The following is a 13,056-nucleotide window of genomic DNA, read 5'->3' as shown; positions in this document are numbered from 1 at the left end:
GAACGTGAAAAATGCGCAAAACCATTAAAAAAAAAAAACGTATCACCCCTCATTTTGCCAAAATCTTCATTGGCTTTGGACCAACAATCACAGAGAAATTGTGACATTTGTGTGAAGTATGTCAACTGTGAAGGCTGCTTCCATTGTATTTGTAATCACTGTTTTTATCACTTATTTTGTATTATTATTAGTTATTTCTTTTTTCTAACATGCTAAGTGAATAAATGTACTTTTGCACTTCTCCATATTTCTGCACAATAACTCAGATATGGTAACACTGGCAAGCAGTAGAAAACATGCAGTGATTTATGCATATTTTGCATTATTCATTATTGACATATTTCTTGATTTTTTCTGATGAAATTTCGAGTTCGTTTTCTTATACATTATTACACTGCAAACTTGGTTACATTTTTCCTCTTTCAATGTCTGTCTATTTTATATGTGTTTGACTTTGTCTTCAACTTCTACCAAATAGCATTATTTGAGTTCCACTAAAAAGTCAAAGAGTATGTTTTTGTGAAAATATTTTCATTTCTTCTGATATTATTTGTATTAGCTTCTGTGTGTCCCGAGCAAAACGCAGACATGTCATGTGTTTGACTCGCTGTGGCTCTCCAGTGTTGTTTGTGAACTTTTACTTCCAATAATTCTTTCTGGGAAGTGTGAAAAAAGCGACGTAAAATATTTCCACAATTCTTGTAGGTGGAGCAGCCCCCATGCTGTACAACAGGGCGTTTATACATGTCGAAAAACTATCAAGGAAGAACCGCAAACACATGGCATTAACTCAAGGTTGGCCTCCTGTAGTCATGAGAGGGCCTTTTGACCAATCATTGAGGAGATTGCCGGAAACCCTGTTGGCCATACTTTTTTTTAGTTACGACCAGGAGCAACATCTTGTGTTATGCGGCGCTAATTTTATTTGCATTTCAAAATATAGAAAATCTCCTGGGAAAATTAGTAAACATATGGGATTTTTCTACATCAAAATAACTCACCAGCAAATTCTATACAGTTAATGGATTTATTACATTGTAAGATTTCCTCGTTAAGAACCCCGAACATTTAAAATAAAACCTAAAATAAAAAAATAAAAAATAAAAAAAAATCTGTGGTCGAGACATGTTTCATTGATTCTTCCTGAATATTACAATAAGTACGAGAATGTGTGAGCTGCTGCATACTCTAGTTCAGTGGTCCCCAACCACCGGGCCGCGTACCGGGCCGTGGCCTGATTGGTACCGAGCCGCAGAAGAATCTTTTATTAATTTTTATTTAAAAAAAATAAAAAATAATTTATATAGATATATATATATTTTTTTTTATTAAATCAACATAAAAAACACAATATACACTTACAATTAGTGCACCAACGACAAAAACCTCCCTTTTTCATGACAAAAACGTCCCTTTTTCATGACGAAGAAAAAAATAAAAAATAAAAAAATAAAGAAAAGGACCCCCCGGGCCGCGGGACAAATTATTAAGCAGATACAAAAAGGTTGGGGACCACTGCTCTAGTTTACTTATATATTAAGTCTCCTATTTGTCAACGTATTAACAAAATATTTGGATTTTTGACAGACATATATATTTTCCGTCATCTTCATGTCCATACATCAGACCTGGACTCTCACTATTATGTTAGAGCAGTGGTTCTTAACCTGGGTTTGATCGAACCCTAGGGGTTCGGTGAGTCGGCCTCAGGGGTTCGGCGGAGCCAGTCAAGACACACCCAACTCATCCATACTTGCCAACCTTGAGACCTCGGAATTCGGAAGATTTTGGGGTTGGAGTGGAGGAGGGGCGGGCGTGGTTGAGGTGGGCGGGGTTTGCTGGTAGCGGGGGTGTATATTGTAGATTCCGGAAGAGTTAGTGCTGCAAAGGATTCTGGGTATTTGTTACGTTATGTTACGGTGCGGATGTGTTTCTCATTTTTGTTTAGTGCGGGTTCACAGTGTGTTGCATATTTGTAACAGTGTTAAAGTTGTTTATACAGCCACCCTCAGTGTGACTTGTATGGCTGTTGACCAAGTATGCGTAGCATTCACTTATGTGTGTGTAAAAGCCACAAAAATGATGTGAATGCGCCGACACGCCGTTTGTATGGAGGACAATCGGACGTGACGACAGGTTGTAGAAAACGCTAAAGGAGAAGGGTTGCCCCAGGAGATTTTCGGGAGGAGCACTGGAATTCGGGATTCTCCCGGAAAAATCGGGAGGGTTGGCAAGTATGGACTCATCGCGTAAATAAAAACTTCTCCATATCGGCGTATTATGGATACGGCAACAGCAGAAGTCACACTGATTTGCAGGTGTGTAATTTTTTGAGAGTTCATGCACGGTTCATTTTGTACACCGGGAGAAAAAAACTCATATAACTTTGTCTTGAATTTGAAAAAAAAAAAAAAAAAAAAAAAAAAAATTCACAAAAGAAGGGTTTGATGAATACGCGTATGAAACTTGTGGGGTCTGGAACCTCCAACAAGGTTAAGAACCACTCTGTTAGAGCCACTATGGACTGGACTTTCACAATATTATGTTAGACCCACTCGACGTCCATTGCACCGGTCTCCCCTACAGGGGGGCGGGAGTTACCCACATTTGCGGTCCTCTCCAAGGTTTCTCATAATCATTCTCATCGACGTCCCACAGAGTTGGGAGTTTTTCCTTGCCCTCATGTGGGCGCTGATCAGCGGATGATGTTGTGGTTAGTGCAGCCCTTTGAGACATTTGTGATTTAGGGCTACATAAATGAACATTGATTGATTGATTGATTGACCTCACCAAATTAAGCAAACATGCGTCCCGTTAAGTGTTTTCAATCTGGCCCGCCAGACAGATTTTTTTTAGATCTTTAAGAAGGAATCTGTAGCTGCCATTTCAAATGACCGTACGTCTCGAACTATACAAAGTATAGTGGTTGGAATCTGCGCTATTCCATGATATACTGGCTACAATTGTAATCTAATTAGTTACTATGGCAATCTAAGTCACAGCAGCTCAGACGAGGCACCAAGCAGTGTGGGTGGGGAGCGTTTCCACAGAGTGTTTACAGCCTGAAATGTGGGTGTCAGGGACAGATGCAGAAGGATATTTTTACAACAAAGTTCTAAAACTCAGTGAAATATCACATATATCCGATTGTAGGTGGTTTTTTTTTTTTACTCTTCGTGTTCATATTTTGTTGTGTTTTTTGCATTTTTATTGCTTTTTGGCTTCATTGCAAATAATGTCGATCGAGAGGAGGTGGAATTTTTATATGTTGTCAATATTCAGTGTTTTATCGGTCATAGTTAATATTGTAAATCCCATTCTTTATTTTCATGTACATTCTGGGTGTCTCATTCAGTAAAAAAAAAAAAATCCATTCTGTTTTTAGCATTCAATCATTCAATGACTTTTTGTATTAGTGTTTCTAAAATCAGATATACCGGCCCCCAAACATATTTTTTTTCTCTAAACTTGGCCCCTGAGTCAAATAAATTGCCTGCCATACATCTAGGTCGTATTGTAATTTGATAGCGTCAACTTGGAGTGCTCCTTTAACCGGGTCTGTGGCTTTGTGACCAGCTCAGTGGCCTTGTGGTTAGAGTGTACGCCCTGATACTGGGAGGTCGTGAGTTCAAACCCCGGCCGAGTCATAACAAAGACTACAAAAAATGGGACCCATTGCATCCCTGCTTGGCACTCAGCATCAAGGGTTGGAATTGGGGGTTAAATCACCAAATGGTTCCTGAGCGAGGCGCACTCTGCTGCTCACTGCTCCCCTCATCTCCCAGGGGGTGAACATGGGGATGGTTCAAATGCAGAGGACACATTTCACCACACCTAGTGTGTATGTGACAATCGTTGGAACTTTAACTTTAACTTTAATGAGCGCTCGCCTTGAGTGTAGCGGACGGACGTTTGTCGTGCGACTTGATCACTGCAGTAGTGGAAACAAACAAAACGGGATTGGGAAGATGCCCGGAAAGAAAGACAAAAACTGGATATCTTGAAAAAAAGTTTTGACAGGCAAGCCGACGAAACAAACTGTAGGAGACCAGGGTTGCGTGGATTTCTACTAAAAATGGACATCCAATACGGGGGTGGGGGGGGCGTGGCCGCGTGAGCAGAATTCTCACAAGAACTCAAATAAATGCCCTGTCTGATATCACAACATGACTCTCGCTGCTGTGTTGGATCCGCTTTGGACTGGACTCTCGCGACTGTGTTGGATCCATTATGGATTGAACTTTCACAGTATCATGTTAGACCCGCTCGACATCCATTGCTTTCCTCCTCTCCAAGGATCTCATAGTCATCATTGTCACCGACGTCCCACTGGGTCATTATTGTCACCGACGTCCCACTGGGTGTGAGTTTTCCTTGCCCTTATGTGGGCCTACCGAGGATGTCGTAGTGGTTTGTGCAGCCCTTTGAGACACTAGTGATTTAGGGCTATATAAGTAAACATTGATTGATTGATTTGGGGAGAATGATAGACAATGAGAGTGCAGTCATTTTTATTCTTAAATAAATATTTAAAAAAAATTGGGCTTCAGCAAAAAGTGCTTACTATTAATTCACTAATTGTTTTTTTTATTTAAATTATTGTAATACTTAATACTGGTATCATGTTTGTATATATTGCATCGGCTGATGTAGTTCTGTTGTAAAAAAAAAGGCATATACTGATAAAAAAAAGGCCAATACCTCAAAAAGCCAAATAAGATAATTAGTAAATCTCTAAATGAGGGGTCCCCAAACTTCGGTCCGTGAGAAGTTTCAAGTAAAAAAAATAAAAAAATAAATATCATTATCATTTTTATAAATCTGTCCTTTCTAATCCATTTTCTACCGCTTGTTACTCTCTGTTGTGTCTCATAGCCGGTCAGGCAAATCATATTGTGTAAAAATGCATTTTTACAGAGATAACGTGACATTATAGCGCTCGGAATACATATGTAATACGTATGTATGTATATATATATATATATATATATATATATATATATGTATACAGTGGGGCAAAAAAGTATTTAGTCAACCACCGATTGTGTAAGTTCTCCCACTTAAAATGCTGACAGAGGTCTGTAATTTTCATCATAGGTACACTTCAACTGTGAGAGACTGAATGTGAAAAAAAATCCAGGAATTCACATTGTAGGAATTTTAAAGAATTTATTTGTAAATTATAGTGGAAAATAAGTATTTGGTCAACCATTCAAAGCTCTCACTGATGGAAGGAGGTTTGGGCTCAAAATATCATGATACATGGCCCCATTCATTCTTTCCTTAACACGGATCAATCGTCCTGTCCCCTTAGCAGAAAAACAGCCCCAAAGCATGATGTTTCCACCCCCATGCTTCACGGTAGGTATGGTGTTCTTGGGATGCAACTCAGTATTCTTCTTCCTCCAAACACGACGAATTGAGTTTATACCAAAAAGTTCTATTTTGGTTTCATCTGACCACATGACATTTTAACAGTCCTCTGCTGTATCATCCATGTATCCATTTTGGTATAAACTCAACTTTTTGTGTTTGGAGGAAGAAGAATACTGAGTTGCATCCCAAGAACACCAAACCTACTGTGAAGCATGGGGGTGGAAACATCATGCTTTGGGGCTGTTTTTCTGCTAAGGGGACAGGACGATTGATCCGTGTTAAGGAAAGAATGAATGGGGCCATGTATTGTGAGATTTTGAGCTAAAACCTCCTTCCATCAGTAAAAGCTTTGAATGGTTGACCAAATACTTATTTTCCACCATAATTTACAAATAAATTCTTTAAAATTCCTACAATGTGAATTATTATTTTTTTTCCCACATTCTGTCTCTCACAGTTGAAGTGTACTTAATGATGAAAATTACAGACCTTTGTCATCATTGTAAGTGGGAGAACTTGCACAATCGGTGGCTGATTAAATACTTTTTTGCCCCACTGTATGTATACCGTATTTCCTTTAATAGCCACCGGGCATGTAATATGCACCTGCCTTGATTTACGGCTGGGCAAAACCCGCTCCCCAAAAAAATAACCGCATGCTTACTTTTAACGCCGGGTCAAAATTATTACGTCACGAGTAACCCTACCCCAACCGTCATTCCAAAACGACGGAGGAGTTTTTGTGCTTTTACTGTGTGTAAACCATGGTTCTTGTTCCACAGCCATACAGATCACACTAATGGTTGTGATATAAAACAACTTCAACACTCTTATAAATATGCGCTCTGTGAACCCACATCAAACACATTTCTGGAGAACATATGCCCTGCAACACACCACAAACGCAACACAACACCTGCCCACAATGCAATGCATCCACGACTCCTGGCTACACCGTCCATACACCCGCTGGCACCCCCCCCCCTGTGCGTTGGTTCAGGTGGGCGGGGTTGAGGGCGTGTGTATAATAGCCAAGAGTCACAGATACACGGCATTATGGGTAATCCCTATGCTGCATTTATAATGTGCCACAGAGCCAATGCTCTCCAGAAATGTGCTTGGTGAGGGTTCACAGAGTGTGGCGCATATTAGTAAGAGTTTTAAAGTTGTTTATATCACAAACATCAGTGTAAAAGGTATGGCTGTTGACCAAGTATCGATTGCAATCTCGTATAAGAAGCAGCAAGATGCATTCGTCCGGCCGGCACGCAGACAGCATGGTGTAAAAGTGAGCGCGATGACATGCTGCAAAGCAGTGGTCCTTAACCACTGGGCCGCGGACGCAGAATAACTTTTTAATGAATTTTTTTATTTTTTATCACACTCAATTTTTTACTGTATGCCATTGGTAAGCGCAGGGGTGAGAAGAGGTTTTAAAATTATTAGCGCCTGCTTACTTTTACCGCATGCTTTGAATAAGCGCAGGAGTGAGAAAAGGTTTTAAATTAAATAGCGCCCCGGCGGCTATTCAAGGAAATACGATATATACATATTATATACAGTCAAAATTTTTTAACCCAATACGGCCCTAGAGTCAAAAACTTTGGGAACCCCTGCTCTAAATAATAATACTCTTAATATATGTGAAGAGAACAATAGGATGACAATTCGTGCGAAAAAAAAAGAAGTTATATTTTCAATGAAATTATCAATAATTTATTCTTGCCATACAAACATCTTCCTTACCTTACATCCTTCACAGGCGTGCACGCCGTAGTGAAAGCCAGAAGCTTTATCTCCACACACACGGCACTCGATGTTGAGTGCTGGAGTCGAGGTGTCATCCGGTAGCTTGGAGACCGATAGACTGTCGGCCTGTTGAGGAGGCGACTCTGGCTCCATCTTGATGAAATCTAAAGGCAAGATTTGTCCATTTTAGACATCAAGGTGCAGAAGACAAAAGCAGGCTGAGCCACGCCTTACTGTGTGCGTCCGCCTGGGTCCTGTAGCCGTGCATGCTGGTGTAGTCCAGGTTGGTTAAGCGGTCCTCTCTCTGCGGAGGACTTGGGTCGTAGGCCATGTCGACGGAGGACATGGAGGCCACCAGCGAGGGCGACAGGGAGGAGGAGGAAGAGGAGGAGATGGTGGCGTAGTCAAACGTCGTCATGTGCGCCGAGTGGCTGCTGTCGTCCAGCTCGAGCAGATCCGCGGTGCTCGGACTGAAGCCCACCGGCCAGGCGAAGAGCTGCTGGGTGTCCACCATGTCTGCGTAGAGAGACGAGAGCGGTGACGTGTTAGCTGATACAGCGTCACGTGTTTACTGTATGTGTCCTTGCTTTAAAGAATAACACCAAAATAATCTAAAACACGGAAGAGAGTAGAGGGTGGCGAGTGAGTGCGACGAAGATAAAACAGCCATGAGGGAGCATCGCACGCATGCATGTTTTCTTTCTGGCAAAACAACAACGTGCATACATATTATTAGATCGCAATAGCACTCCTCCTCCGTGATCAGGCTCGCTCCTGCAGTCTGTCTGTTATCTGCTCAATTGGGAGTTAGATTGTGACACAGTCGGAACAAGACAAACTCTGCTCGTAACATGTCCGACTTCCTCTGTTGTTGTTGTTTGGGCGGTGATTGCCTAACCAAAGCAATGTGTGTTTAGCTCCTGATTCTTGGAATTAATCCGTCTTCTGCCTATTTGTTAATCTGTCGCCCTGAATAACACTTTTTTTTCACAGTGTACAGACCATCTCAATAAATTAAAATATGATTGAACAATTCATAAACAGGTGGTCAGGGCAAACAAGGTCTTCTATTCAGGCCTAAACACAGAAGCACTGACCAAGATATACAACTTCCATCCATTTACTACCGTTTGTCCCGTTCGAGGATCGCGAGGGGTGCTGGAGCCTATCTCTGCTGCATTCGGGCGGAAGGCGGGGTACACCCTGGACAAGTCGCTACCTCATTGCAGGGCCAACACATATAGACAGACAACATTCACACACTAGGGCCAATTTAGTGTTGCCAATCAACCTATCCCAAGATGCATGTTTTTGGCGGTAGGAGGAAGCCGGAGTACCCGGAGGGCACCCCCGCAGTCATGGGGAGAACATGCAAACTCCACACAGAAAGATCCCGAGCCCGGGATTGAACCCAGGACTACTCAGGACCTTCATATTGTGAGGCACATGCACTAACCCCTGTCCCACCGTGTTGCCCTAAATAGATATATAACTTAGATTACCGTATTTCCCGGACAATAAGCTGCAACTTTTTTCATACGCTTTGAACCCTGCGGCTTATAAAATAGCGTGGCTAATTTAATGTTTCCGAAGGGAATAAGCGGTAGAAAATAGATGGATGAATGGGTATTCAACAAATATCCATCCATCCATCCATCCATCCATTTTCTACTGCTTATTCCCTTTGGGGTTGCTGGTGCCTATCTCAGCTGCATTCGGGCGGAAGGCGGCGTACACCCTGGACAAGTCGCCACCTCATCGCAGGGCCAACACAGATAGACAGACAACATTCACACACTAGGGCCAATTTAGTGTTGCCTATCAACCTATCCCCAGGTGCATGTCTTTGGCGGTAGGAGGAAGCCGGAGTACCCGGAGGGCACCCCCGCAGTCACGGGGAGAACATGCAGACTCCACAGGGAAAAGATCCAGGACCCAGGACTACTCAGGACCTTCGTATTGTGAGGCACATGCACTAACTCCTGGTCCACCGTGTTGCCCTACATAGATATATAACTTAAATTACCGTATTTTCCGGACTATAAGCTGCAACTTTTTTCATACGCCTTGAACCCTGCGGCTTATAACATAGCGTGGCTAATTTAATGTTTCCGAAGGGAATACGCGGTAGGAAATGGATGGATGAATGAGTATTCAACAAATATCCATCCATCCATCCATTTCCTACGGCTTATTCCCTTTGGGGTTGCTAGTGCCTATCTCAGCTACAATCGGGGTGAATGCGGGGCACACCCTGGACAAGTCGCCACCTCATCGCAGGGCCAATACAGATACACAGACAACATTCACACTCACACACTAGGGCCAATTTAGTGTTGCCAATCAACCTATCCCCAGGTGCATGTCTTTGGCGGTGAGAGGAAGCCGGAATACCTGGAGGGATCCCACGCAGTCACGGGGAGAACATGCAAACTCCACAGGGAAAGATCCAGAGCCCGGGATTGAACCCAGGACTACTAAGGACCTTCGTATTGTGAGGCACATGCACTAACCCCTGGTCCACCGTGTTGCCCTACATAGATATATAACTTAAATTACCGTATTTTCCAGACTATAAGCTGCAACTTTTTTCATACGCTTTGAACCCTGCGGCTCATAAAATAGCGTGGCTAATTTAATGTTTCCGAAGGGAATAAGCGGTAGAAAATGGATGGATGAATGGGTATTCAACAAATATCCATCCATCCATCCATTTTCTACCGCTTATTCCCTTTGGGGTTGCTGGTGCCTATCTCAGCTACAATCGGGTGGAATGCATGGCACACCCTGGGCAAGTCCCTACCTCATCACAGGGCCAACACAGATACACAGACAAAATTCACACTCACACACTAGGGCCAATTTAGTGTTGCCAATCAACCTATCCCCAGGTGCATGTCTTTGGAGGTAGGAGGAAGCTGGAGTACCCGGAGGGAAACCACACAGTCACGGGGAGAACATGCAAACTCCACACAGAAAGATCCCGAGCCCGGGATTGAACCCAGGACTACTCAGGACCTTAGTATTGCGAGGAAACTGCACTAACCCCTTTTCCACCGTGTTGCCCTACATAGATATATAACTTAAATTACCGTATTTTCCAGACTATAAGCTGCAATTTTTTTCATACACTTTGAACCCTGCGGCTTATGAAATAGCGTGGCTAATTTAATGTTTCCGGAGGGAATAAGCGGCAGAAAATGGATGGATGAATGGGTATTCAACAAATATCCATCCATCCATCCATTCATTTCCTACCGCGTATTCCCTTTGGGGTTGCTGGTGCCTATCTCAGCTACAACAAATATCCAATCCAATCCAATCTACTTTATTTATATAGCACATTTACACAACAAAAATGTTTCCAAAGTGCTGCACAACAATATTAAAAACAATATTTAAATAAGCTTTCATGTACCGACAGAGACACTGAAAAGGTGCGTTATTGTTTGTGTTATGTCATGCTCACCACAGATGCTGCAGGTTGAAAATATATCTATTGTTTTGTGCGTTGAACCGGAAATATATTCGCTTATAGCGTTTCTGCTTAAAAGGGTTCTTCATTCATCACTCCAAGCAATCTTTGTAAGTTTTCCAATAGAACTAAAACACTACAAAATGGATGGATTCTTACTTACTAAAACCATGTGTGATGTCTGCGGGAGTGTTTCGTGCTATCGTAGAGTAATCAAGCTTGCATAGTTAGCATTAGCGAATATGCTAACATGCTCTGTCAGTATTATTAATTTACAATGGCATTCTTTATGTATTGTTTCAGTTTTGTAAATTCATCAAAACGTCACTGTGGAGTTATTACGTTTTTTTAGCCGATTGACTTAGGTTTTGTTTAAACAGCCATTACACATCTGCGGTCCCCTCCAAGGTTTCTCATTGTCATCCCATTGGGTTGAGTTTTTTCTTGCCCTGATGTGGGATCTGAGCCGAGGATGTCTTTGTGGCTTGCGCAGCCCTTTGAGAAACTCGTGATTTAGGGCTAAATAAGTAAACTTATTGATTGATTAATTGAAATTAACTTTTACAAAAAATGTTCTACCGATATACTGCGGCTTATAGTCGGTGCGGCTAAAATTTTGAAAATATTTATATCTTCTATAAGTTGGTAGGTGCAATCTGTAGCCCAAAAAATACGGTTTAGGAATCTAGTTACATTTTTACCCTACAGTCTTTTAGAAATGTGTAGCGTTTTATGTACTGCTTTCAATACTTACGTGTATATTGAATGTTTTCGTCCAATCAGATTTCAGCTTTTAAGTGTTGCCATGTCAGTCTAATCCATCCTGGGCCTTCAGAATCAGGACTGGTGTCCCGATAGTGTCACTTAAGCTACACTGGCAATGGGGCTGTTTTTTTTATTTTATTTGTTGCAAATTTGCCTCAAATGTCAGCATTTTTGTTGTGTTTTTCTGCCTTCTTCTTTGTCTGCACCTGTGATTTTAGTGATTCGTCCTCGGCGAGGGGCGGACCTTGAGGCACACCTGTTCGTAATTAGCACACCAGTACTTAGGCTCGTCACTGTCAGCTTGGCCTCGCCGGTTATTGTCTCCAGTACTCCTGTCATGCATGTACCTGCTTCACCAGACCAGGTATGTTTTCGCTCCCTTGTCCTGAATTCCCTAACCTCCTGTGTGTTTATCTCCTAGTCCCCCTGAAGTAAAAAGGATAACTTTTGTTGGCCTTTTGCCCTGCTCAGTGTGCCCCGGCCCTTTCTCTTGCCAACCACTGAAGAACCTTTTTTTGTCCCGATTTCATGGTGTGCGTTTCTGCCCCATCGCCCTTAGTTGTCCCTTATTGTCTAATTAAATTTTTCCATTTTCGTAATTCCACCCTGTCTCCCGTCTCTGCATCCTGGGGTCACCCCTGCTTTACCAAGACCCTAACAATTTCTGGTCCTCTGATTCAACGAACAGCGTAAAACCAATAAAGTTTGACGACAAGAAGCTGTCAGTAAAGCACACTAAAAGTTGTCTGCCAACCGCCAACAAACAACAGAAGAAGACATAGTTCAACTAGCTGAATAGACTGTAGCGATTTCCACACACCAACACTCACATTGGCTGTTGGAAGAGGAGACACATAATTTACTTGGGATCAGGCATTCCTAAAAATCCGGCAGCCCCGTAAACTTCACCCTCTCTCAGACTCTTGCTTATGAGTGAGTGTGGTGTAGTTAAATGTGTATTGTTTTTGTCATTGGATGGACGTTGTGGCGACCTGGCAGCTATGTGTAGTGTTGGAGTTTGTGATGTCCGACTATCTCTGTCGCTGTGAATGCATCAGGGGCAACTTGTAAGCACCAGCAGCTTTCAAACGTACCAAACCAGCTCAGGTATCAGCTAAAATGTAAACAACACCCAGCTCCTGCAGCATTATTCTTCTCAATGCAAGAATGACATGTACACAAGAGTATAGAAACATTCAGAGACAGATTTGGACGTCCTGTTTAAAATACAGGATGCCCTAAAAAAAAAAATAATTATGAAATATGTGAGTCAAAGGTCATTTCTCATGTTACTGTGTTCTCTGACATATGAAGCTGGATGGATGCAATAATTATTGCAACATTTCAGACTTGCCTGAAATGTTCAGAGTTCATTTAAAAACATTTTTTGAGCAACAACGATTGGTAAGAGTGACAGCATGCATGACTAAGTATCTGTATCAAGAGTGACGCACGATCAGGGAGTCACCGATCATCATAAGGAATGAAAAAAAAAATAATGATAACGTTGAAAATATTCGTAAATGTATGATTTATATTATTTTTAACATCTCTTAGGTAAAAATCACGACATTTGCCATTTTCCTGATCAAATACAGGGCAGAAACTTGAGATTAGCCTGAATGAGCCAAGTCTGCCCTCTGAGTGAGCAATTCTTAGGATGGCACTAGCTTGTTTATTTCGTCAGAATG

At 42.0% G+C, this 13,056-nt stretch overlaps 1 protein-coding gene across 3 annotated transcripts in view; it reads right to left on the bottom strand.

Moving 5' to 3' along the window:
- Positions 1-13,056, bottom strand: part of LOC133543595 (peroxisome proliferator-activated receptor gamma-like) — a 78,025-nt gene that overhangs the window by 10,087 nt on the left and 54,882 nt on the right. For all 3 annotated transcript variants that reach the window (XM_061888268.1, XM_061888258.1, XM_061888276.1), the window contains 2 exons: positions 7,360-7,641; positions 7,123-7,289 (listed from right to left, as the gene is read on the bottom strand). In XM_061888268.1, coding sequence (XP_061744252.1) covers positions 7,123-7,289; positions 7,360-7,639 — 447 coding nt within the window. In that variant the 5' untranslated portion in view covers positions 7,640-7,641. The remainder of the gene's footprint in view (positions 1-7,122; positions 7,290-7,359; positions 7,642-13,056) is intronic.

Source organism: Nerophis ophidion, linkage group LG02 (genome assembly GCF_033978795.1).
Source record: "Nerophis ophidion isolate RoL-2023_Sa linkage group LG02, RoL_Noph_v1.0, whole genome shotgun sequence".
Lineage (NCBI taxonomy): Eukaryota > Metazoa > Chordata > Actinopteri > Syngnathiformes > Syngnathidae > Nerophis > Nerophis ophidion.
Note: the sequence above shows the minus strand (reverse complement) of the source record. Positions and strands in the feature narration are given on the sequence as shown.